The following is a 27,134-nucleotide window of genomic DNA, read 5'->3' as shown; positions in this document are numbered from 1 at the left end:
CAAATGTTCTTCTCACCTTTCCTGCTGTGCAGCCTGTGGGAAAATCTTCACAATCTCGGTGTGGACCGATGTCAATTGAGAAGGTTCTTTCACTTTTAGTTCTAGAATGTAATCCTTGCCAAGTTTGTTTTTCAGGTGTTGGATAGAGCCAATGCATCTGTGGGCAAGAAAGGGAACATGCTGGAAAAACCACTGCCTTTGATTTTTTTTTATGTCATTCTTAAGTTTCAAATGTAGGGAAGAGTGTCACTGAGGAAGCCAGAAGGAAGGCTCCCAGCTGCCCTGAGTGACTTTGCCCATTCCCCAGAGACTCTTGCCTTGAGCATCGGGTGCGGGCTCTACAGAGACACCTACCTTAGCCTTCCAGACACCATGATGGCCACACGGTCACACAAGGCCTCAGCCTCAGCCAGGTTATGGGTGGCCAGGAGGACACCCGCAGCTGTGGTTTTCATGGCTGCCTGGAGTGTCTGCCTGAAGCAAGCCAAGAAATTAACACATTTAAAACAAAAAAGTGAGGAACAACAACAAAAAAAGATAAAATATATGAATGATGTGCAGATCCTAATTCAAAAAAGTGGACCCATGTGATACTCTCTGGGTTTTTGATATCAGGAAAAAAATTAAAAACATTTTTAGATGCGTGAATTGTATTGTTAAGTTTTAAAAAGAATTTTTATCTTTTAGAGATACTCACTAAAGTATTTAGAAATAAAAGGATGTGCTGTTTCATATTTCATTCAAAACGACTGAAGGGTAGAAATGGGCAGTGAGCAGGGGTATATACGGATGCAAGAAGATTGGCCTGCTGTTGGTAACTTGAACCTGGGTGATGGGAATCATAGATTCAAAACTATTCTCTGTACCTTTGTGTGAAATGGCCATTAAAAAGTGTAAGTTGAGAAAAAAATCGGACAGTCACCAATATGAAACTAGATGGAAGATTTTATTAGTCCAAAGAGTAAGTCCCAGACAGAAAAGGAAGAATTAAAAAAAAAACCAAAACTGTGAAAAACAAATTTGGAAGGTCAGGTAAAAAAGGAAAAATAGGAAATGGGGAAATTGTGTCAGGAAGTAATAGTTTCTAAGGAAGCAAAGTAGAAGGAAAAAAGGAAACAATTATAGACATCTCAATACTCAAAAGGCACAGCAGTTTTTTCTAGTTTAAAAGTCCGAATTAGAAAACTCCAACAAAATATTTCAGTTTTTTTAACCTGAATACCACACAAATATGATGCAGATTAGATCCTCTACTTGTTAAATCTGTGTTCTCCTAATAATATAAATGATGTCCACCGAATCAGAAACCAGTGGTTTCTAGGAGAATCAACCTAGATCGGCTTTAAAATGTACCTTGGTGCAGCGCGTAGCTCGGGGTTCTGGGATGTAGGAGGATACTCACCACATTTGCTGCTGCCCTGGGGGATCCACGCCTGTAGATGGTTCATCCAGGAGTAGGAAAGGTGAGTTTCCCAGGATGCTCAGCACAAAGCACAACTGCAACGCAGATAAACACCCCTGTGTGCTTGCCACACTGCGGCAGCCCTCAGAAGAGCACGAGATGCCACACCTACCTTTCTCGCTGCTCCTGCTGTTAACTTCTGCGCAGGAACATTCAGCTGCTCATGCAGGTTGAAAGCATCCACTAACCTGATGGAAAACCCGATGAGAATGTCTGGTCAAGAGAGGAGTTTTTGGAAAGTCCAAGCAAAAAGAAGAGTAACAACACTGGAGGGAAGCTTGGCAATGTTATCAACCAAATAACCCATGATAAAAGGAAAGAAAGACCTATTTACTTTGAAGCATGATGAATTTTTTTCCCTCCTCCGAAGTTTTTAAGAAAATTGGGATTCCAAAGGAAAAACAAAATGAATGATTACCCCATCTCCAGAGATTTTTAAATTAGAAAACTGAAATAGATGGTGATTCGTTTACTTATTTTTTGTCAACCATTTATACAATCTTTTTTTGGGAAAGAGCCCTCATTCGGGAATGAAGGCAACTGGGTATTGTCCCCCATTCCTGCCCTTTCACTGATGCTCTGAAAGACAGAGACATCGTTTTCACTCTCCGTGCTTTATTAGCGGGTTCATCATCCAGGGTACAGCACCCTGCCTCTGACACATAGGGGTCACAGGCCCTGTCCATACCGTGTGATGGCAGCCTTTGCACTCTCTTTCTTCAGCCCCTTTACGGCCGCATATACCTCCAGGTGTTCCCTCATTGTCAGTACGGGCCACAGCACATTCTCCTGGGGACAGTACCCCAGGAACTTGACCGTGTCATCTCCCTGGTGACCTGAAATTGAACTGCATCCTTTCAGTTCCACCTGAAAAGATAAAACAGCTTTAGAAAGGCAGGTAGCCTTTTTTTCCAGGGGTGCAATTACTCAATAAACTGACATAGTAGTAAGTGCCTAAATTGTTTGACTATCAAATAAATATCATAGAAATTACTTCATATATTTATTATAAAAAACTATGTACTGATATAAAATAGTTTTACACGCGAGAGGAAAAAGACTTAATAAGCTCAGGTAGTTCCTGAGAAACTGTAACGAAGAAAAAAGTCTTCAACTTCTGGTGACATTCCAGTTTTTGTAATAATCACTTGATGCCCAATAAAATAATGAAAGAGAAACAATAAATTTATCAAGAAGACGAAAGAACTATAGTCTCCCAAAGATACAGTCTGTATCATGAAATTTCTATTTTGGGAATGGAAGCCAATTCCTCATTTTTCATTACCTTTCCAGCCGTTGACTTTGTGATTCCAGATATGATTCTAATAGATGAACTTTTACCAGCACCATTGGGACCTAACAATCCCAAAATTTCACCTGGAAGAAAGAACCAGACTATCAATACTGGTAGGGACAGACTAATTACAATTACCCTTTCTCTTCAATGAGTTCTGCTGAGACAGGGGTTCCCAATTCCTGGGCCATGGACCAGTACCAGTCCATGGCCAACCAGGAACTGGGTCACACAGTAGGAGGTGAGTGGCGGGCGAGCGGGCAAAGCTTCATCTGTATTCACAGCTGTTTTCCATTGCTCGCATTACAGCCTGAGCTCCACCTGCTGTCAAATCAGCACTGAAAAGCCTGCTTCCATTTCCAAGATCCTGTCTTTGCGAAGCAGGCTTTTCTGCAGTGACAGCAACCAAAATGAGATTTTGGAGTAGTCTGGACATAAGCAACACAGTTCAGGTGTCACTGTCTCCCATCACCCCCCCGATGGAAGTGATGGGAGACAGCCCAGATGGAAGTGACGGGAGACAGTCTAGATGGTTGCTGTCTAGTTGCAGAAAAATAAGCTCAGTGCTCCCGCTGATTCTGCATTATGGTGCGTAGTATAATTATCTCATTACCTGTTGCAATGTAATAATAATAGAAATAAAGTGCACAATAACTGTCATGCTTGAATTGTCCCCAAACCGTTCCCTTGCCCCAGCCTGATCCATGGAAAAACTGTCTTCCATGAAACCAGTTCCCAATCAATGCCAAAAACATTGGGGACCACTGTTCTGAGATATGTACACCTCTCAACATCATTTTGAAATGTATAATGTATTCCGTCTATAGCATCAAATCGTGTTCTTTAATTTCTGTAATTACAGGAATATTAGTGCAAAGCTCGTGAATTTGTGTCATTCAATATATCTGTCTTTATTCCCCTCCAGATTCCTTATTAAAGATGTACTCAAATGTCTTCAATAGTAGATGGCTGATGCACTGAGTAGTGTGTAAATGAGTCCTAAACTTGGGAAACAGGGACCTTTTCTTCATCCTGAATTCAACCACCTGTATCCAAGTTACCATCATCTTTTCATCTGAACTGATGTGACAGCATCTTAACTTGCCCCTCCCACAAGATTTACACACAAATAACAGTGAGTATGCAGTCTTTTCGAAATATAAGTTAAATCATGATGCAAGTCTCCAAAGGCATTCTACAAACTTCCAATAGCATTCTACTAACACGTTGTAAAATACAAACTCCTTGCTGTTTTAAAAATCTGTACCTGATCTGTATATCTGGCCCTGCTCACCGCTGACTTCATTCCTCCCACTCGTGGACATGTCCACTGACCTCTTTGAGACTCAACCACTCCAAATGTGTCTGAGTCCTGTCTTTGCTGCTTCCTCTTCCTGAATGCTCTTATTCCTTAATACTCACACAGCTGGCGCCATCATGTTACTCAGATCTCGTTTTAAATATCACTGCTTAAGCGAGATCTTCCCTGACCCTAAGCAAATGCAGCCCAAGTCACTCATGCCATTTCACATATTTCAATGTTCCACACAGAACTTGCCTAACGCACGATGCTTCTCTTGATAAGTTATTTTTATGTGTGAATCCCCTCCTAGGATGCAAATGCCATGAGGTCTGAAAGTTTGTCTTTTTCCTTCACAATTTTATTTTCAGAGTTAAAACAGTCCCTGGCACACTAGAAAACAAATATGCTAAATAAAGGAAGGAAGGCGTGTTGCAGCAATAAAAAGGTGCCTATGACATCGATGTTCAGTGGGAATTTCTAAAAATAGTGGTGGGTTTGAAATTGGTTATTCCAGACCTTTTTTAACGCAGAAAGAGATATTCCTTGCTGCTACTTTCTTCTTCCTCTTTGAAAAGCAACTTTTCCTCTGGCCTGTATATTCTTTGTGTAGACAGCTGGCAATTATAACTGGTTTCTAGAAGAGATGACGGCATGATTTTCCTCTTACATTTCAGAGACTTTAGTTCCCTACTGGAAATCTTCATGCTCTATGTCATAAACCAAATCACATTTTGAGTTTAGAGCAATTCATGCTGCTTCTTATAAATGTAATATGCACTTATTAATGTAGAAGATATATCTTCCTTCTAAATAGACTGAGAAAAACAGCATATTCTGATGGAAGTCAGCTCATTGCTTTGCCAGACAGAAGTGGCTAAGCTCATGGAAACATCACATCTAAGTCAAAGAAGAGAATAATCCTAAAAATCTTAATCTTGATTTAGCATTTTATAACAAATTCAACTCGAACCTTTAACCCACGAGGTCTTGTTTGGTTTTGAAATTATAGCTACAATGATCAAAACCCCTTTTTTTCCTCCAAAGAAGAATTAAGTTATTATGTCTCGTGTTCTTTTAGCTTCCAGGACACTCCAAACAAGTGTCTACATACTGAAGGATTACACAAATATGCCAAACTCCAAACTTTTTACGTGGAAAGCAGCTGTCAAATTCTGTTTTTGACATTATTGGGAACTTCCTTAAATATCCATTTTGTGACCTGTTTTTCTACCTCGTCTAAGTCTGAAGTGGTCAGCGCAGTTGCCGTTCTTATTCTTTCTGCTTGAACATCTTCATCTTCATCTACAGGTTCTTCTGGATTTGGTTGAGCGTCTTTAATTTGGTGGGAAATTCTGTGGAGAAAATGAAATGGTATTCTACTTGTCAAAGTCATATCAAAAGTTGGTGTCCCTGTGACCTTACCGTTTCTTCTCTTTCAGTGAAGAGGAGAAGATGTGATGATTCTGCCAATGTTGCTTCTGCTTTTGCCAAGAACTCACATCCCACTAACCAGAATCACTTTCTGGGTGGGGTTGCCATTCTTCCAGTAAGCATCTTTGACCCTTTCAAGTCTGTCAGCAAGTAATATCCTTCCTCTTTAAAATTCGGGTCACTCTCATTTCCCCTGTTCACTAGGGGCCCATCTTACTCAGGCCAGATAATTTTTCCAGCACCTTCTACTGCTCACCCTTCCTAGAGTTCCTCTACTTTTGAAATACTCTGAACTAGGTTGCTAACCGTTCCATCCCATCCCTTTTCAAGGATGTGCAGACATCTTGTATAAGAGAATGGCATATTTGGGAAATCATTATATTTCTGAGGAAGTGAACATTGCTTAAAGCCAGAACTCTGCCTGGGAGATCCATTTCTTGACAGAAAGCCAGCAACCCACTGATCAAAATGACACTCATCATGCAGCTTCCATTGTAAATGTAAATCCCTGTTAACAAGTTGATAGTACAGACACTCTCTAGACGTGTTAAAATATGATATTAAGTATGGAGTTAAACTTTATCCCAACCTGAAAACAGGATCCTTTCGCATTGCTTTCTTTCCACATTTTAGTTCCATGCATCTTAGAACAAAAGCAAACAGCAAAGCCTGAAAGTAAGGCTAGGAACAAAGAAAACTAGTTATATTTTGGCATAAATTCGCAAATACCATTTAAATATTTGGATTCAATGGCTGATGTTTTGTTTTCCATTTAAATAGTTATGAATCATTCCTATAAATTATGGGAGAAAGTCTAGCTTCACATTCACACTCCAGCCTAGTGCAGACTCACGCCACACACATTGTTTATCAGTAGGCTGTGTTTGCTCCAGCTTCAAAATTAACCATGATGGAGTGAAGATCATGAGAGTCTCACCTGGATGACGGCAACACCTTCCTGCCTGGGCTCCCTCTGCTCTTCCTGCCCTAAACACCCATTCTCAACACGGTAACAAGAGCTACTTTTTAATACATAACTCTGATCATATCACGTTGCTTCAAACCTTTCAAGACTCTTCTTCAGTCATTCAAAGTAGAATCAAAGTCCTTAGAGTAACGCAGAACAGCCCTGGAACCCCTTCTCCTGACCCCACACTTGACCCACATTACCATTACTTCTGTCACCATCATTCCTACCGCTCTCTGTCTTGGTGACTGTGCCACCACCACACTGGCCTCTTGGTTGACCCTGGAATGAACCAGATCCACTGTTGTTTCCTCTTACTGGAGTGCTCTTCTGCAAGCCTTACCCGACCACCCATCCGACACAGTATGTATTAATTAGTTTATTATCCGTCTCCTTCTACGGTAATATAAGCTCAATTAGGGCAGGGATTTCTCTCTCTGTTTTCTCCTATGCCCCCAAAAGTCCTGACATGTAGGCGTCAAAGACAATAGTTTTCATCAGCCTAACTATGCGAATATATATACTTTCGCTTTGCCTTTTATCTATATGTAATTCAAAGGAGGTAAGTTGCATCGCATCTGTTCTTTTCACAAGCTCTCTCACATTTAAAGGAGGAGCAGTAAATAAGATGAAATAACAAAAATTCATTTTATATTGAAATTCGGGTTTATATAGTCCATCCATGCATGTAAAAAGTAATCTAGTGTTTAGAATCATGTCTGAGTGGAATTGCTTTTTCTAAGAAGGTATTAAGAGCACTTTCAAAACTGGCATATCCAGACAAATGAGTTAAAATGAGTGAATATGTGGTAAGGTGAAAAGGCCTTACTATTAGGCAGGCTAGAAAAACAACTGCATTTGGGTCAGCGTGTGGGTCTTCAGGGTGTCTGTAGAACTCAAGTTCACTCTGAAAAGACACAAACAAACGGCTAAATGAAAATTCATCAGCCTTATGATTTGCATTTCAATAATGTCAGATTTCACATATTGCCTGTGTCACCCATTAAGCTTAATTTGTCCATGTGCACAGGTGACAAAGTGATTCCCCGTAGACAGAGAGGGAAGCCATCTATTCAACTCTTCTCTCGATGAGCGGGTCACCTACATCTGTCCCTCTTTTCCAATTCTTTTTCCCCCCAATCTTTTGGTTTTAATATTTACTGAAAGCACGCAAGAGAGAGCTGCTGACACTGGTCAAGTTTCTGGGGATCAAAGGTATTTGTCACAAGTGCCCCACACAAGCCTTTTTTGAGTCCCTCCTTACCCCAATGGTAACTATTTTCCCATCACAAGAATTAGTCCCATCATGGTATTCTTTCTTCATCAATCTATTCATTCAGAAAGTAACTCATTTTTCCTCAATAATACATGACATATCTAGAAGAATATATCTCACCTGCAGGTCTACTTATATTTTAGGAGGAAAACGCCTTAAGCGAGGGATGAGTTTCCAATCAAGAAGTCCAGGCATTGCCCAGACAATGGGAAAGTACTTTTGCAGATGAAAGGCTTTCCCAGTTCCCCTTTTCTACTTTCTTCCAGCCATTTCATTCAGGGTGGTTCAGGGCCCCAAAGAGTGTGTTGTTCTCCAACTGAACTATCTTGCCCTACCCACTTAAGTGATATTGTATATGAGTTTAGCCTCACAGTGGATAATGAATACCTGTTGAACTGAAGGCCTTTTATTTTCAATCTAACATTAGATGTGAATAGCATTTTCACATTTTGCAAAGTGCATAAGGCAAAACTATTTATTTATTTTTATTTTTAATTTCTTTCTCTTTTTTTTCTTTTTACATTTTTTATTTTAAAGATGTGGGGTACAATTCTGGGTTAGGTATACAAATGTTCATTATACAGGTACCCTTGTTGATGAGATGTGCCCTTCCTCTCCTGGCAGTTTCCCATGACTGCTAATCCCTTTCTTATAGTATTACAATAATTGTTCAAGGTAAGGCAAAATTTTTAAAGCAGCTTTATTGAGGTTTAGTTTTTCACACCATAAAATTCATCCATCTTAAGGGTACATTTCAAGGAGGTTTAGTAAGTTTACTAAAGGATACTGAGTAAGTAAGTTGTGCAAGCGTCACCACAATTCATCTTTAGCACATTTTTATCATTCCATAAAAATCCCTCTTGCTGTTGCTGTCACTGCTCATTCCCATTAAGCTACTTTCTAGAGAAATGAATAAAGCACTATAATAGATATATATTCAGAATTAATGACACACCTGGTAACATTTCTTACCTGATCAAAAATGTTTATAAAGCCAAACAAGGTAAAAGAAGGAACTAATGCAATGCTGGTAATCAAGATTTTTAGGTTAAATCCTTTGATTATAAGCATGTCCCACGTGATCATTGAGGCCTGGAAAGTCCAAATATATTGTATCAGACATACTCAGCCCACTGACATTTGACAAAACATTTAAGATATAGGTGTTCTCATTTCGTATATCATAATTCTCCAACATTCAGATATAGTCATTAGCCATCAGAATTTCTCTTTTCAGAGATAGATGTTAAGGGAGGAGCTTTCATTGATGAGAATATATATGATCTTTGGCTCTCCAATAGAAAATTCTTAATAGATGGAGACTAAAGATTAAGGTAAAAGCTAAAAGGACCAAAAAAACCTTCCTGACAGTGTATTATTAGGTTAAATCCAAGACAAGAGGATAAAGAAAGGAATTACCTTTTCATAGCTAAGGCAACAATATTGCTAATGTATAGAAACCTATATATGTTGAAAGTTACATGGCAGTTATAAAAAACAAACAATCCATATTGCCTCTCACCTACACTACTGTCATGATTTCTCATTGTTCTCCCTGTTGCAGCTCTTCTCCATCCCAAACAGATGATTTTTCTGAGATTGTGCCTTTTCATTGTAATGGACTCATTTTTTATTTTAGAAATTTATTTTATTGGCAAATGGAAGGAAGAAATAAAGATAATTTTTTATTTTTTCTGTTTTAAGGATTAATTTTTCAGCCAGGTATTTGTTGAGCACTATATTATCCCTTTGCTGGATCTTATTAAAGCACTAATTATAATAAAAATACAATCATAATTGCTAAATTCACTGAACATGACATAGATGCCAAGTATTGGGAACTGAGCATGAATTGTTTACTTTAATCCTCCCGACAACGCCTTAATGTAGCTACTGCTATTATCTTTCCCTTTATCTATGAGAAATCTAAGGTTTGGAGATGTTAAATAATAGTCTCAAGAATGCACAGTTAGTGAGTGAAAACCTGGAATTTAAAACTCTGTGTGTGTTTGATTGTTAAGCCTATACATATTAGTCTTACGCATAAGCCTTTCTTAAAAACAATTGGGAATAGAACCATATAACTGATAAACACATATTCAGTAAGAGCACAAGCATTTTAGCTGGCAAACCAAAACAACAAAAAAACCACTTTTCTCATTTTACAATTTCCAGAATCTCTCTGCCAGGGTACGACACAATTGTCTATATATATATATAATATATATATATATATATATATATATATATATATATTTTATCTTCTCTAGGTTTTACACTCTCTTCTATTTTTTATTCTATCTCTTGACTTCTGATAACTCTAAGTACTTTTGTCCAGTTAGTTGACTCCTCTTATTCTCCCAGGTCTCCAAGTTTCTATTATTTTGTCTCTCCTGTCTCATCTATTGAAAAAAGAGCGGACTCCAAACTTTGAGAGCATTAGAGGATTCTGTAGGGCTCGATGTGCTAAGATGTGCTACAATCACTCAGTAGGATAGGTGAAAAAGGTGCTTCCTTATCAGACAGGGGCCTGAGATCTATGAAGCACCAGATCCTTCTGGGTATGGAAGTCTGTTGGTTTCTAGAAAACAATTAAGTACCAGCAGTGGCTGTACTCAATGATACAGAGATATTGCTGACACTTTCCTTCCAATGCATTCCATAACACATAAGGAAGACTGCACTGAATATCAACATACAATGCATTCTGACATGTGATCCTAAGGGGAATTAAAAAAAATTGCCTCAGTACTAAGACTCACATGGTTTAAGTTTACACTAGCTACATGGTGAAAGATAAATTCTTACAACATATACCCTAAACACATCATTAGAATAAAAATATAAGTTATCTGTATCAGGCAAAATGCAAAAAGCCAGTGCAAACTGTATGAGGTCTTTGTGAAGATGTGTAGTTTTGAAACCTTTCGGCCTATTAAAATCAAGATGTGTGGATAAGCACAAGTTTTGAGTCAGTATTACCAACCATGCTACTGTCTCATATTTTTTGACTTGAAGAATGCCATAAAGTCTGAGACCTCAAGTTTATTGCTGATCATGTCACTAATTTTTGTGTGACTTTGAGCAAGTTGCTTAAGTTTATTTTTTCTAAAAAACTAGGTAAATTATAGTAGATGATTTTGAATTTCTTTCAAGTGTGACATTCAATCATTCTATAAGTATGGCAATTCCTTAATTTCTTTCAAGTGTGACATTCAATCATTGTATAAGTATGGAGATTCCTTTCATTGCTATAGAATAAAGTGGATAAATACACTGAAATCAATAAGTATAAAAAAGGCAAAGAAAAAACGAGAAATTGCCAATACATATTACTCTGTAGTGCAATTTTACCTTAAAATTTTGAACAAGTCTTTTGCACAAAATATACTTTGCCTGTGGAATGTTGTCCTGCCTTATTTCAATCCATAACAACTCAAACATAACTGACAGGAAAAGAAAACATGATCTAATCATATGCAAATTTTTAATTAATTTTAAAAATACAGTGTTTCAGAGTGCCACGTTTGATTTTCTACTGTGATCTTATATTTGTGATCTTTATTCAAATCACAATGAATATCTTAAACATCATATTAGTCTGCAAATCTAATAAAGAAGGTGTTCTGTGTTATTATGACTTCCCTTAGAAATAGCAAAGTCAAATTCCTTAGTCAATTCACTTGCTGCTATACGTATGAGGAATTCACAATATAATAATGCAGATGGTAGTCTATCTCCTACCATGTTTTGAAAAAAGTTTGCTCTCACGGAACTCTCACCCCTTATCCCACAAAGGCAAAATGTTTTCTGCTCACTAAGCCAAGTGATGAAATCTGCTGTTCTGGAAGATTTGGGTGTACCAAGTTCTGGAATATCTGTCACAGTCTATGGAGTTTAAATCTATGGAGGCGTAGATTTAAACTCCTAGAATTGGTTTGAGAACATTCTGTCAACAATGCTTTCCAGTCCAAAGTACAGAGCCTATACTCATGAGGAAGTCATCCCTTTTCAGTTTCCACACTGAAAACTGTAAGACAAGAGGGTGAGGTATGTTTCTACTGTTGATGTTGAACGCTGCCTCTTCTAAGAGATTGTCAACTCTATGAACTGGCATAAATCGTGATTACAGGATAAACCAGAAACTTTTTTTTTTTACTTGACACATAGCAAAAATGTGTCCACTAGATGTGCATTTGTTCCAGCTGAATGATTTCTGTGTTCTGTATAAAGAGAGCCAAAACAAAGAATGGGAGGATCATGAAAGAAACCATGATTCCAGGCTGTGGATGACTAAGGACTGAAGAGCAATTAGCCGAACAGTTATCTATGAGGGCACTCACTAGGACATCTTCAGCATCCTTCAGGCTGATAGCTTAAAGACCTGTCCACAGCCCTGTTGGTCCATAACCCTGACATTGCTGGACAATTAGCTCCAAGAAAGATTTCATTCAGAATTGAAACTACTGGAAAACACAAAGAATGGATGTCAATTCTTTCTTCATCTTCACTAGACTGATAAGGGTGTTGACTGAAAATAAACCAGATGAGTGTCAGTAACACTCTCTTCTACTGACATCTAATCTGCATATCTAGTATCTGGAATTATGTTGGACAGTGGCTGTACATCTGTTCACTAAACAAAAAAGTTCCCATGGAAAGTATAAATGGAAAGACCTTCGGTGTATCAAATCCTTATGGCTGCCTCAGTTTTTCCAGGTGAAGTAACTATAGTTCTTTCTGAAGCTTTGGTACCTGGACTGGATTGTGCTGATCATGGTAGGAAAGATGTTAATAGACACTGTTTGCTGAATACAAAGACATGCAGCCCAGAGAAGTTAAAGCAGAGCATTGCTCCCTGAGAAGGAACAGCAGCTACCTTCTGACCAAAAGAGGCCAAGGATAATTTCTTACAGAAGTCAGTGCATCATTTCAAATGTGTCATTTCTTACAGGTGATCTTGGGTTGAGTTTCTCTCATGACTTCAGGACTCCCATTCCAAGAGTTGGGAGTTGGTTTCCAGAAAGACATTCTACCACCAGTTGAGTTCAGTTAAATGAAAGCTGCAGTGCCGCACCCAAGGCACTCAGGGCCTCCAGGGTTTTGACAAACATTTCCAGCAAAGTGTGCCATAATCTTGGACAATTCTTTACTTTCATGTATTTTGCCAGTAAATAATCTGGTGTGAGTATAAAACATCGTTGATATCTGAAACTCTTAGAAGTTAAGGTTAAGAGAGACCTCCTTTAGACTATAGAAATGGATGGTTGCGAAGCCAACTTTTGTTGCCAGGAAGCCCTGCATTCTGAAGGTGACATAGACTCAACAGCATATTTTAAACTTCAGGTTCTCCATAAATTCTGTTCTAAGGGTTATACCAGAATTCTTTAGAAACATTATTGATTTAATAACAGTTCATTTTCCTCTCTTTTTTGTGGTATAATTTTAAAGTATCATTAATTTTCCCTACTATTCAAGACAAAAGTGACTATATATAACATTATATTGAATTTTTAAAAATAACTTGATTTCTCTATTATGCATGCATATACTTACAAAATAGAAGCAAAATGACCAAAGACCACTGTTTTTTCTCTTTTTCCGTGAAATAAATGCTATTATATATGTCAAGAAGATAAGAGAAGCTGCATAACCAGGTGTAAAAAGAACCTGAAGGTGATACAAATAATATCCTCGTCAGAAAATGAAATATTATCTGAGAGAAAAACTAAATTATGAGTATTTTTGAAATATTTTATTGCACATGAAACTTGTATTTTTTTGTTTTGATTCATAACAAAATAAAATTAAAGTATATTGATTGCATAAAATTACAATGTTAAAATGTATTATTGATTACTGTATAAAATTTAGTCTATGTACTATGTTACTTACCATAGCAAAGAAAATTTTAGTTGTAACATAAAGGTATGCCATGTTCTGTAGGTAGAAAATTAAATACATTAAGAGGAGAATTAAGATGAACACACTTATATCCACCAGTGCCTGTCCGCACCAGTAAGCAGAAGTGTAGAGGCCTGAAATCCACAGCTGGGACTTGGTTTTCCTCTGATAAAACAAGCAAACAAACAAAAAAATCACAGATGTACATAGATTCCAGTAAAATGCCAATTTAAAACAAACACACTGGAAGAATTTTTAAAGATAAATATAATATAATCTTCTGACATTTTCAAAAGTAACTATGTATTTACTATTTAGAAACCTGAGTTCTATACAGCCAATTCTATAGCTTAGAAGGTGGCCATTAAAAAAGTACAGCCTTATTTGATATCAATTTTATCATGATTTGATTCATAATATCACTTTAAATCTTGAATAATAAATAGAATGTAGACCTCATAATGCTTAAGACATTAAGGGCTTCAAAAGAAATGTAATTTGTGCCCTAGAGGACATAATAGATTTTTCTTTGGCCCAACATTTTGGAGTGTTATTGGCTCAGGATGGTGAAAGCTGACTTATCTTAATTCAGTTTAATTGTTTTGTCTGGAAATGGGCATAATCAAACATAACATAAAATTGTAATTTCCAGAATGGAAAAGGAATTCAAGCCTTACATTTGGTCTTCAATTTAAACGTCAATGATTTTCTCCTTGAAATTAGGAAATAATATAATCAAAAGATTTATAGTATTTCCTTTTGAGGGTTTACTCTAATTTGAGTCTTGAGAAATCATACTTTTCCTGTGACTTTGAAGAAAAGAGTATTTTGCATTTTAGAAGTAAACTTTTGTGACTTGCTAAAAATAATGCTTCACTGCCTTACCTAAATTAAACATATATGTAAGTGTATTTCTCGGAGGAAAACATTTTGAACACATAGAATTCAAAATACAATTGTTGAAATTCCAGAAGTTTCTTTTCTGTGTCCCCTTTATCCTTACTTTGTAATCACTGACGCTGCTCATGGCGATGTAAGGAGAAGTGCAACTTAAAACCCAAACTAAGAAACTGAAAGCTTCTGGCAGTCGAGTAAAGAAGATTTCATAGCTCTGCAAATATAAGAGGTACTTTAAACTCAGGAATATTTTTAAATGAAACACATACTAATAACCACCAAGAGTGAGCCGTGGAGATGTTGAAAAAACAACCTCAAATTACAGATGTAGTTCATCAAGATCCATGCACAGAGGTGGGAGGGAAAGTGACTTCTGATCACGCATCACGAGGCCTCAGCTCAAAGAACCAAGCAAAGTCAAAAATTCAAGGTCTGCCTCTGGGAATGTCTTCAAAAGAACTGAAAGCAGGGTCTCGAGGAGATGTCTTCACACTCAAGTTCATAGCAGCATTAGCAACCAAGTGTTCAATGAATGAATAAACAAACTGTGTATGTATATATATGTATATATACATTGTGTGTATATATACATATACAATATAATACCATTCAGTCTTAAAAAGGAAGGAAATCCTATCACATGCTACAACATGCATGAACCTAGAAAACATGCTAAGTGAAGTAAACTGGTCACAAAGACTTATATGATGTATCTAAAGTTGTCAAATTCGTAGTAACAGAAAGTAGGAGAGTGGTTCCCAGGGGCTGGGAGAGGGAAAAATAGGAAGCTGTTTAATGGATACAGAGTTTCAGTTTTGCAAGATGAAAAAGTTCTAGAGATCTGTTTCCCAGCAATGTGAAAATACTTAATGCGACTAAACTGCACACTTAAAAAAAGTTACAATGGTCAATTTTATACCATGTATTTTTGCCACAATTTAAAAAATGATAATTCGGGAATCCTGACCCTCAATGGGCACATGCTTCAGGTCGGAACCGCCTGTCTTTCTCAGCAAGCCCAGAGATGGCTGTGTGGAGATCTCAGTAGCTGGGTGGGCATTTTCTGAGCATAGAACTGAAAAGAAAACTTGGAGCAGTTGAGTTCATCTTCAGGGAAAGGAACTTAATTTCTACCCCCAGATCAGTGTCTGGACTTGTGCCCAAGCGGCATGGCGGCAGCATGGGCTGGTTTCAGAAGGCTATGTCTATGAATCACAATTTTCTGCTTGGTGGGAAATGCATTATCATCATCACAGGATTGAGGGAGGACAGGTGTGTGCCATGGGGAAGTCGGGAGGGGCAGAGGAGTTACCTAATAGGGTACTTATGGGCCTCCGTCCATTTTGATACTGAGCAAACGGGCCATGCCATGTGGACACTAAAGAAGCAAGATGGAGTGATTAACTGTCCCTTCCTGCTACTTTTCTGGTTTCTCTTGCTGGAGAGCTCCCTTCCGATGCCACGACCTTGAACCATCCTGTGCACTCCCTGCTTCGGGTCATACCACTGACTTTTGGTGTGCAAACTCTCTAAAGCTAGACTGTAGCCAGCTGGCAAAGAATCCTGAAGATGCAGCTTGTGTGTACCAGACACGTAGAGCCACTGCGAATAGGTGAAAGAATGGATAGTAGAGTATACAGCCTCAGGACTGTCTGATTCTCCTTCAAGTTAGTCGATCTACTACATGTTTAGTCCATGGAGAACCCACTAACAAATTAGATTTATAAGACCCTATGGCAGGCGTACAAGTGCACCTGACTTCTCTCTCTCTCTCTCTCTCTCTCTCTCTCTCTCTCTCTCTCTCTCTCTCTCATACCCTTCTGCAACCAAGTATGTACCACTTTAAAAAACATTCTCTAAAAGATTATGGCAAATTATTGAAAAATATTTCCCCATGAGAATTATCTGATAATAACTTAGCAATAAAAAATAATATTTTGTTTGATACAACCCATTTACAATGTTAGGACAAAATAATACTTTTCAGGATTAACAATCAATTATGACTATTTTAAAGCTAAAGAGAAAACAGAGGTTACTTGTTAAATTCTTAATTATCCAGAATCAGTAAATCCAATACTTACAAAAACAAAAGGGCTTCTCTTAATTTGAATATATTGTGTGTGATTAAACATTCGAAGTAGTCCGTTGCTGATGATATTCATAAGAATAGGGAAACAATGCAATCTCTTGGTATTACACACAAGGGAAAATCTATAATCCTTAAACAAAACAAACAAAAGAAATAATTGTAATTTTAAATCCTTAAAGGACAAAAGCGGTTTATATATAAGATCCTAACAGCGCAACATTTGAGCTGTGAGTTCATCTTCAAATTAAAGGACTTTTCTGAGTTTTTGCTTCCTCATTTGTGAAACGGGATACTAAAATGGGTTGTTATATGGTTGAAATGAGATTATGTGTACATATATTAGGCCCTAGTACAGAGTCAGCATTTACTCAATATATATTTTATTAGTGTTATTTATTATAGATAATTTTGTCCCCACTTTGCTGATAAGAAAATTCCAGTCAGTGGAGCTTAAAAGTCTCCCTGTCAAGGAGACAGTCGGTTTGCCATAAACAAGCAAGGGAACACTGACCTTTTAGTTCATACGATATTCGTGGTTACACTGACCATGAAGCATTTTCACACTGTCTCAGGCAATGTTTATGTGGTTCGGGTTTATGAACTATTACAGCAAACGCGTTAGATAAGTAACAAAGCAGTTGCCAAACAAAGCAATTTCCCAAAGTGGTACAAAAGGATTCTAATCATAATGTATCGAGTTTGAATTCAATGATACACCATCACTGGCTTTTGGTATTGTTTTTATTTCCCTTGTAGCAAGAAATAAAGAGGTAGTTTCATTTATTTGGCCCCTTGTTTTCATTAGAATGCAAAAAAGACTCTAGAGTTGTTATGATTAAGGTGTGTTTTCAACAGCCTTGTTCCTTGGTGACTCTAGGGTTCGTACTCTTTTACCCAAAATAAAATACACTAAGATGGTAGACCGAGCATACTTTTCTCTCAGAGATCTCATATAGATATTATAGCACCAAACACATTTTCTCAATATATAAAAAACATCATTCGGGTAGTTAGCTATTGAATAGGATTCCTTAAATCTGTAACTGTATCGGTTGATAATTATGAGTTGTCATATTTTTATTGAATTTGAACAATGTAACTGAATTTAGCATCCTTTAAATGTAAACATTATCCAATTTAAAACAAAGCTAAAATAGAAAATGTTTTACAAAAACCTACGTAACTTTATAATAACAACCCAAAATGTTTTTCTGAGTCAAGTTCTTTGATTTTCTGCAGTTTTTAAAACAGTTAAAATGTAGTGCTTTCTGAGCAGTTTGTCACAAAAGCAAAAACAAGAGGCAAGCATACCTTTTGTTTACCAGAAACTATGATGGCTCCATTGTATGAGAGGCTATCAGTGCCATTTCTGTTTTCAAAGTCATCTATTTCCAAAAGTATATTTTGATGCTTCAGTGACTGAATAAAATCTTCAATATTTGATTCTAACATAAAGTCAATAACAGAAAGACATATGAAAGCAAGAAAATTTGTGTCAAACTTTTAAAATACATTCCATACATTAAAGTCAGTATTTATAGCATACTGTGTGAAAGCACGCTTCTTTAGACATCACAATAATATTGGTCCATGAAAGAGAAATCACTCTACCAGCTTTTACTTGGCAAATCTTATGCTTCCATGAATTGTCTTTATGAATCTGTTTAATGCAAGCTAACATGTAATCACAAAAACAAGCCAATACTATTTTATTACTTTTGATTTAAAAAACATACATTTAAATTGAAGAGTCTGTGAAGATGCAAGAATCTTACGAGAAGTGCCTCAGATTGTCCATAACCAATGATAATACTCTGCTCTCTCACTTATTCTTCCAAATAATGAAAAAGTAAATATACATGTGTCTGTATAACACACAAATATGTGGCCGGGCTTGGTGGCTCAGCCTGGAATCCCACGCTTTGGGAGGTCAAAGTGAGTGGATTGCCTGAGCCCGAGGGTTTGAGACCTGCCTGGGCAACTTGGCAAGACCTCATCTCTACAGTAAATCAAAACAAAATTAGCTGGGCATGGTAGTGTGCCCCTGTAGTTCCAGCTACTTGGAAGGCTGAGGTGGAAGTATGGCTGGAGCCCAGCAGGTCAAGGCTGCAGTGGCCGGGAGCGTGCCACTGCACTCCAGTCTGGGTGACAGAGTGAGACTTCAACTCAAAAAAACCCCACAAATATGTTTTACTTTATTTTACATATTTGCATACATATTATATACATACATATTATATAAATATATTTTTTCTTGAGAGATGGAAAATGAAAAGGGTAGCATGGTCAGATCAAAGTTTTTCATATGTCCCTGTAGAGGAAACATATGAGAATGGTTGACAGAAAAATGAGAACTGAGAAAAATCCACAGCCTAGAGCACACAGGAGCCCAGAGCACACAGCTGAGGGTGAAAACCAATTCCCAGGACATCTACACTTGCAGGGGATGAATGCAAGGGAGTGAGGGGGTTCTGAAGCCATGGTCAGGGTCATTGGCCAGTTAATTACATCTGGAATGAGATGACCCCTCCCCATGCTCTACACAGAGCAGACAGTCACTTGCAGCTGTCCCTGGGTAAGAGTCCTATATTTACATTCTAAGACACACTATTTGCAGAAAAGAGCAGGACAAGGCCTGAAGCAATTCCAGAGAAATAGGGCAGGATGAAACAGATAAGAGAAAAAAGGAGGACTTTTTTTTTCCAATTTAGCCTTTGAAATGGGTGTGCACACTGGGGACACTCAAGAGTGGGCTCTAGGATTGGAAACACAGGGACAAACCCTGGAAGAGTGAGGATTTTCCCCAAGCAGGAAAGGGACACACATAGAGAAAATGAACCTTCCACGTACCCTGGGCCAGCCACACATCATCCCACTCTGATTCTATAGTCACCTGAGGCAGGATGCCATATGGTGGCCCACGTGTGCCTGGGCAAATGGGGATTCTCACATTAAAAGATAAGCACGCCCCCAGTAATCATCAGATTTTGAGAAAAGAAGAACAAGACAGCACAGAAGTCCCAAACTTAAATCTCAAAATTCCTAACAACTGAGTTCAGAGAAGAAAACATAAATAAACACATATATACTGTCCTCCGAGTGGCTGAAGAGGAAGAGACGTACATGATTTACCTATCATACAAGCTGACAAAGCAATGATTCTAGCTCTTGCAAATGAAATGGGCAGTTAGCAAGGTTTTCGGTTTGAAGGTAGCAAGGTGAATACAACTTTCTTTTCAAAGCCCAAATGGAAACTATAAGAATGAGAAGCAAAAAAGACCATCTTTGTTTCAAGAGGATTTATCTACAATCTCAATCACAAGTACGTGTGAAAATGAAATGAGTGAAGAATTCATCAAGAGAAGACACTTATTCTCAACATTTTTGAAATCTCTAAGTTAGAAACAGAAAACCTTCTTCTTCAAGGTTAACTAAGCAGTTAGCAAAGAAACAAACAAAAAACCAATTATCCATCTTTTGGGACAAGATAAGGCGGCTCCCTATATCCTGTTGAACTTCATGGAGAGGTGTAGATAGATACTCCATTGTTGCACGGCAATCAGTGTATATCACATATATGGCATAGGTTGAGCTGCTGCAACTAGTGTCTCAGAATAGAGTGGGTCGGCCAGCGTGGAAGCACGCTCTCTCTCACAAAATAGCTTAGGGTAGTCAGGTGAATAGGCAACCCGCTTTCCCAAGTTGTAGGGCGACCCAACTTCCTTCTCTTTGTCCTCGACCTGTCATCTCCGAAATCAGAGCAAATACGCACTTTCCTCATAAACCGTTTTCATAAATAAAGTTTAAATACATATTTTCTTCTTCTTCTTTTTTTTTTTTGAGTTGGAGTCTCACTCTGTTGCCCAGACTGGAGTGCAGTGGCTGCTCCCGGCCACCGCAGCCTCAACCTGCTGGGCTCCGGCGATTCTTCCGCCTCAGCCTACCAAGTAGCTGGAATTACAGGCATGTGCTACCACGCCCGGCTGATTTTTTGATTTATTGTAGAGATGAGGTCTCGCTGCCCAGGCGGATCTCGAACCTGTGGGCTCAGGCAATCCACTCACCTCAGCCTCCCAAAGGCGCGTGATTACAGGCTGAGCCACTGAGCCCAGCACATTTTCTTCTCTTATGACTTACTTTTCCCCCCTCCATGTGCTATTCAACAATAAAAATAATTTATTTCTGTATTTAAATTTGTTTTTCTTTTCACCTGTGTTATTGATGACCAGCAGGCTGGTACGGGGGCCCTGGGGAGGTTGTCCAGGAGAGAGAAAGTACAATTCAGTTTTAAATTCCCAATCGATCTTCAAAGCACTCATAGCATAAATTATACTTTCCACAACCAAAGGGAGCACTGCAATTCCAAACACCAATAACCTAAACATTAAGGAAGAGTATGCATATAAATCTACAGCAATTTTATTTATCTAGTAGACAAATATTTCTTGAGTGCCAGATTTACTGTATGCCAACCATGATTCTAAGTGCTAAAATTCTGAAAGGTATACCTTAGCATACTACACAGTACTATAAACACTAGGCTATCCAACCACAAAAACTAAACACACCTACAGGGTTAAGACTAATAAAGTGCTACTACAGCCATCCCCACCGCAGAAAGGTTGGGTACTGTGTTCTAGTTTTAAGTTCTCTTCTGACTTGAACCTCTTATGAAACGCGTCATCTAACAAAACCACCATACTGTGATACTCACAGGTTCCAAAGCACTTTCCTTCCACGTATGAACTGTAAGAAACGAAGCCTTGCTATTGCACAGACTTGCATTTTCCAGACGCTCATGTCACTCGCAGCCGTCTGCATTTCAGGGAAGAGAGAGTGAGCTGGCTCCATTTCATTTAGGCTTTCTGAGTCTCTCAATATCTCCACTTGTTGAAAACCTGTACACAGAAACACATACACATACAAACACACACACACACACACACACACACATTATTAATGCCATCTTAGGGGCATCACAGTTTCTTTCTTTTAGTAAAATTAAAAGTGGTTTTACATTTGACTTTAATTTATAACCAATTCAAAGGAATTATTTGAATAATATTTTCCAATATTTATCAAATGATGCTTTCCCACTGCCTTCTATATTTCTCTTCTACAGTTAAGTTTTATAATCACCAATGGTAATGCACATAAAAACACAACTTTTTAAATAAAAAAATGTTTTAGAATATTTGTGGTTACAATACAAACCATATAAAAAACATGATGTCCACATTCTATAAACTCACTGAGTAAATACACTGAATTCAAACCAGAAGAAGAATTCACAAACACGATGATATCAGTATGCCCAATCGTTGAAAAGGCAAAGAAAGTTCCACACGTAACCATATTCTGAGGGATTGCCAACTTCTCCCTAGGAATAGCCAGTCATTATGACCTAAATGTCTATGATCAAGGCATCGATAATTCAGTAGTGTAGGGGAAAGTATCACCAGCCCTGAAACCACCAGACCCGTACATGAGTCCCATGTACGTGACTTAAAAGTGGTATGACTGGGGAAGACCAATTAACTGCTCTTAGGCCTGATTTTCTCATCTGTAAAATGGTACCAATGATGCTTTTTGAAAAGGTTATGTAGGAAGATAATGTTGAAGGTATATATCAATGTATAGCGGCACATTAAAGTGTCTGGCATAGGAAGAACTCCATAAATAACAGTTATGATCCCACTCTTTAAAATACACAAGAAATGATACTGAGATTTCTCTTCATTAAGACCTGAGTTGAATAATGTATACTAACAAGCTAAGGGCAACTTTTCATTAAAAAAAAATTCCGCTCAGATCACGCTCCTGATTAAGAACCTATCAAGCCTCAAGGTATCCAAGAAGCAGTGCACATCTGAAGATAGGAGAAAACTGCTGAAATGGGAAATTGTTTCCCAAGAGAAATTTGATAGACTCTATGAAGGGATCTGTGTTCAGTCCTAGTAGTGGTGTTAAGAAGGAAGGATAGCTTGTCTCAAACAGCAGAGCCAAAGTTGGAACAAATCACATTTCTTCGTATAAATCATGCACAAGAAAATATGAATTTAAACTGACACATGATCATTTGGGAATGTATTTTCTGTGAATCGTACAAAAGGCTTTACCTTGTTCAATAGTGGATTTTCCTTCCAGTTTCAGAAAGACTTCATTCAGAGTTGACATGGAAATGTCATAACCCGTCACTCCTTGGTCAGAACACTTTTCAAGATCATTGAAAAGGTCTAATGCAAAAGACAGGAATAGAAGCTTTTAAAAACCCCATCAATAACTAAACCAAGTAAATTGATACTTATTTAAAAGATAATGGAGAGTATTGTTAAGAAAAGTATGTCTTTAAAGTATCATAGCAATCAAAAGCAATATTTCATTAGAATGCGCTCACCCTCCAAATGACTACGTCTAGCCTCATTTCTCAAACTGGCTGCACCCCACCATCTGCTCTCAGCTAATGAGATTCCTGCAGACATCTCCGGGGAAATATGAGCAAGCAGGAAGACCATCATCTTCTCACCTCTACACCACAAATCCACACATATCTCAACCCACATTCTGAGTCTGCTTCTGCTTGGGTCTTCCAGTGGTTTCTCAATGCATTTAAAACAAAATTCAAAGTCAATAACACAACCTCTAAGGCTCCATAAGATCCTGTCTCCATCTATCTATACAACCTTCCCCATCCCCACCTGCCTCTCCGATCCCTCTCTCACTGTCCTCCAGATGTCCCACTTTCCCCTCTAAGTGGAGTGTTTTTGACCAGTTTCTTTGTAGGTCCTTCAGTGACCACACTTATAAATCCCGGCTTGACAAAGGTCATCAATCTAACTCACCTGGTCTCGTTATTTCATTGTACAATTGTAGAACAATTCTGCTTATTTTGTGTACTCGCTTTTACCCACCCAGATAAATGTAGGCTCCATGGGTGCAGGGACCCACATGTCTTATTTAATTCTATATTTCTAGTGTCTGGAGCGGTGCCTTTTATATAATAAGTACCCAATATACATGTATTGGGTAACACTTCCATGGGAGTACTTGGACGAGGATGTAGGCTTCTAGAAGACTCTCCCTTGCCACCTTCTACTTTGGATGGGAAGAGGGGCCAACAACATTAGTTGTGAGGACTGAATGAGTTGATATTGTGAAACGGTTAGGAAAGTGCCTAACACACATTAAGCTTGACACAGAGTCAGTGATACTTAAGATTTTTCATCAAAGTCAGGTTGTTTATGCTGTGAAGCTGGCTGAAAACTAACATTGGATACTTTTGTGGAATAAACAGGCTCTGTTTTTCTCTGCAAAATAATAGAGGCACAATTAAATGGAGTGGAGCAGTCCTTCCTTATCCACAGTTTTGCTGTCCACAGTCTCAGTTACCCGCAGTTAACTGCAGTCCAAAAATGTTAAACAGAAAAATTTAAGAAATGATTCATAGCTTTCCATCTCAGGTCCTTCTGAGAAGCATAATGACATCTCGTGTTGTCCTGCTCAATGCCCCTCAGAACGTGAATCCTCCCCTCGTCCAGCGGACCCATGCTGTACACATTACCTGCCCTCTAGTCCCTCAGTAGCCATCTTGGTTACAAGACCATGCCACTCTGTATTGCAGAGTTTGTGTTCACATCACCTTTATTTTACTTAATCATGGCTCCAAAGCACAAGAAGAGAGGTGCTGGAAACTCATATGTGCCAAAGAGAAGCTATGAAGTGTTTCCTTTCAGTGAAAAGGTGAAGGCTCTCAACTTAATAAGGAAAGAAAACAATTGTATGCTGAAATTGCTAATCTATGACTGAATCGCCTATCTGTGAAAATGTGAAGAAGACAAAAGAAATTCACACTAGTCTTGCTGTAGCACCTCAAACTACAAAAGTTATGGCCACAGTGCATGATAAGTGCTTAGTTAATATGGAAAAGACATTAAATTTGTGTTTGAAAGACATAAACAGACATGTGTTCCAAATGATAATGGGTTTGGTATCATCTGCAACTTCAGGCATGAACTGAGGGTCTTGGAACCATGTATTCCCTGTGGATAAGGAAGGACAACTGTACAAGACGAAACCTACAGCAGAAACCTTGACGCTATGCCCATATCTCTTCTGCCTCTTCACTTATACACAGCTTGTTAAAAACACCTGTCTGAGGTCCTTTTTCTGACCTCAGAAGTATGCTTAGCCTATGTCCAAAGTAAGCCAGAAGGGACAGACGCTAATGCTCCTGGACGCAACCCTCACCAATGATGATACGGAGCAACAGGGACCCAGCTTCCTAATCCCTCTGCTGACATAGCTCTGAGCCCACTTATGTGTTCGTTAACTTCCCTCCAGAAGCATTGCACCCCAATCGCCTACCACGTAACTTGTGCCTTAATGCAAACTTTCTGGCTTTCTCCTCTTCCCTTTCTCACCATTATCTGCTGGTACCTCTGGGCTCAACTACCAAGTAAATCAGTGGGACTCAACCACACATCTCAAGTTCTGCTTCGCAGGTGATCAAACCTAAGACAAAATCCTCCAACTCAGTAGACAATAACAATTATAATAGTAAGATCAGCATTTGTTCCCAGATATCGTTCTATCATAATAGCATTTAAGTTACCTGGAAATGTATTTGTCTTTTCCAAAGGCAAAGTATACACAAGCTTTTCTTGGTTTTCTGTTTTTAATTTAGCATCAGGGATATGATGGTTAATGACGGATGTTATTTGTTCCGGATCACATATTTCATTCCTATACAAACTACATTTAAAAGAAAAGACAAAGCTTGCATTTTTCCACTGTTACCACGAAAGATGAGCTTTTCTTGAATATCTAGCTGTCGAGCACTACGTTACCCGGCTGTATGAAACAACAAAATGAGTAAATAACAGTGCTCACAATAATCCATTAGTTTAAAAATCTTGCAGTCTACAAGTAGAATAATATAAAGTTGGGACAACTGCAAATATATAAACAACTATATAATGTAATTGAAACTATATATAAATAGGTGTATAAATATACAGTTATATATAGGTGTATAAATATATAGTTACAGATATACATAATCTAATATACAATATATCGGTAACTATGTATAATAACATATCTATAATTATATATAGTTATAGATATAGATATGTGTGTGTGTGTGTGTTTACAGATTAAACAGAGGGAGATGAGAACAGAAGAGACTTCTTGGGGAAAATAATTATTATACCAGACAGTGTAGCTATCAGAATTTAGTAGCCAAAAGAAAAATCTGGCCTACATCCAAGCTTTGTGTGGCCATAGGGTTTATTTTTCTTTTACGCCTTTAGCCTGGATACACACTTTCTTATTAGACATGGTTAACACCACTCTCTGCCAGCATATTGACTCCCTGTTGAACTGGCTTCTGAAATTATTTGTTTCTGTGCCATATGTAAGAATGAAAAGGATTCTAGAGTGGCATGCAGCAGCTGAGGAAAATGAAGATGGGGGGAAGGGAGAGGTTTAGGCTGCAGAGAACTGTTACCTAGAAAAGTGTTCTGTGAAGTAGCCCTGCTGTGAACAGGCAGCCTTGGTTTATAGTGTTGAAATTTTGCCCACTGGTAACATAGTAAAGACACAGGGGGAAGAAAAGTAGAAAATTTATTCAGAAAACACTAAGCAATCCAGGCTGGCAGAGCCGAAGCATAAGCCAGCTTTCTTTCATAACTGTCCCTCTTTTCTATACACCGGTATTGAAAACATAAAGATCTACTCTATTCCCAATGTTGTTACCTTAAGTGATATCCAAGACCCCATTTTCTCTTCAAAAAGACAGAAGAGCCCGCACATTTCAGTCTTCCATTGGACATGATCAGTTTTCTATCTAGTAAAAGGAAGCAAGTGAGAAAAGGTATTAGGAGTCATTTATTCTCTCTCTAGAAAATACAGATGAAGAGCCAAAGCTCAGAATACCAAAGGGAGCATAGCTAGATCTAGTGTGCAATTAAAATTTGAAACACACATCAAAACTGATACATTTAAAATGAGCTCAAAATACTATTCAGCCATAGAAATCACACGTTTCACAACAACTGGAGGCCATCATCTTGGGTGAAACAACTCAGAAACAGAAAGCCAACTGTTGCACATTTTTACTTATAAGTGGAAACTAAACAATGAATGCACATGGATACAGAGTGTAGAATGATGGACACAGAAGACTCAGAAAGGCAAGAGGGTCACAGGGTATTGTGAGATGAGAAATTACTTAATTGATGCAATATACGTTATTCAGGTTACAGAAACACTAAACGTCCAGGCCTTACCACAACACAACATATTCATGCAATGTAGCTGCACCTTTATTCTTTAAACTAATACAAACGAATAAAATGAAAAATAAAATGAGCATGTGAACAGCCTATTTCAGCACCCTCCAAAACTTCTTGGAAAAATAATACATTGCGTGGATGTACTATATTATCTACTCTGATACTAAAAAAGTTAGTGGATATTTTTAAACAAAATATATATTAAAGAAGATT

The 27,134-nt window shown here is 38.0% G+C and overlaps 1 protein-coding gene across 1 annotated transcript in view; it reads right to left on the bottom strand.

Annotated features, from left to right (window-relative positions):
- Positions 1-27,134, bottom strand: part of ABCA6 (ATP binding cassette subfamily A member 6) — a 58,007-nt gene that overhangs the window by 4,645 nt on the left and 26,228 nt on the right. The window contains exons 15-35 of the mRNA XM_021713937.1: positions 26,383-26,473; positions 25,238-25,377; positions 22,746-22,862; positions 21,341-21,524; positions 20,837-21,003; positions 17,938-18,071; positions 16,619-16,756; positions 14,641-14,748; positions 13,629-13,802; positions 13,290-13,403; positions 8,706-8,825; positions 7,287-7,364; positions 6,080-6,171; positions 5,291-5,411; positions 4,576-4,693; positions 2,748-2,839; positions 2,151-2,329; positions 1,575-1,650; positions 1,403-1,497; positions 355-474; positions 17-157 (exon numbers count right to left, since the gene is read on the bottom strand). Of these exons, the coding sequence (XP_021569612.1) occupies positions 17-157; positions 355-474; positions 1,403-1,497; positions 1,575-1,650; positions 2,151-2,329; positions 2,748-2,839; positions 4,576-4,693; positions 5,291-5,411; positions 6,080-6,171; positions 7,287-7,364; positions 8,706-8,825; positions 13,290-13,403; positions 13,629-13,802; positions 14,641-14,748; positions 16,619-16,756; positions 17,938-18,071; positions 20,837-21,003; positions 21,341-21,524; positions 22,746-22,862; positions 25,238-25,377; positions 26,383-26,473 (2,599 nt within the window). The remainder of the gene's footprint in view (positions 1-16; positions 158-354; positions 475-1,402; positions 1,498-1,574; positions 1,651-2,150; positions 2,330-2,747; positions 2,840-4,575; positions 4,694-5,290; positions 5,412-6,079; positions 6,172-7,286; positions 7,365-8,705; positions 8,826-13,289; positions 13,404-13,628; positions 13,803-14,640; positions 14,749-16,618; positions 16,757-17,937; positions 18,072-20,836; positions 21,004-21,340; positions 21,525-22,745; positions 22,863-25,237; positions 25,378-26,382; positions 26,474-27,134) is intronic.

Source organism: Carlito syrichta, unplaced genomic scaffold (assembly GCF_000164805.1).
Source record: "Carlito syrichta isolate Samal-C Ts95f unplaced genomic scaffold, Tarsius_syrichta-2.0.1 Scaffold304923, whole genome shotgun sequence".
Taxonomy (NCBI): Eukaryota; Metazoa; Chordata; class Mammalia; order Primates; family Tarsiidae; genus Carlito; species Carlito syrichta.
This window is presented reverse-complemented; position numbering and strand designations above follow the sequence as displayed.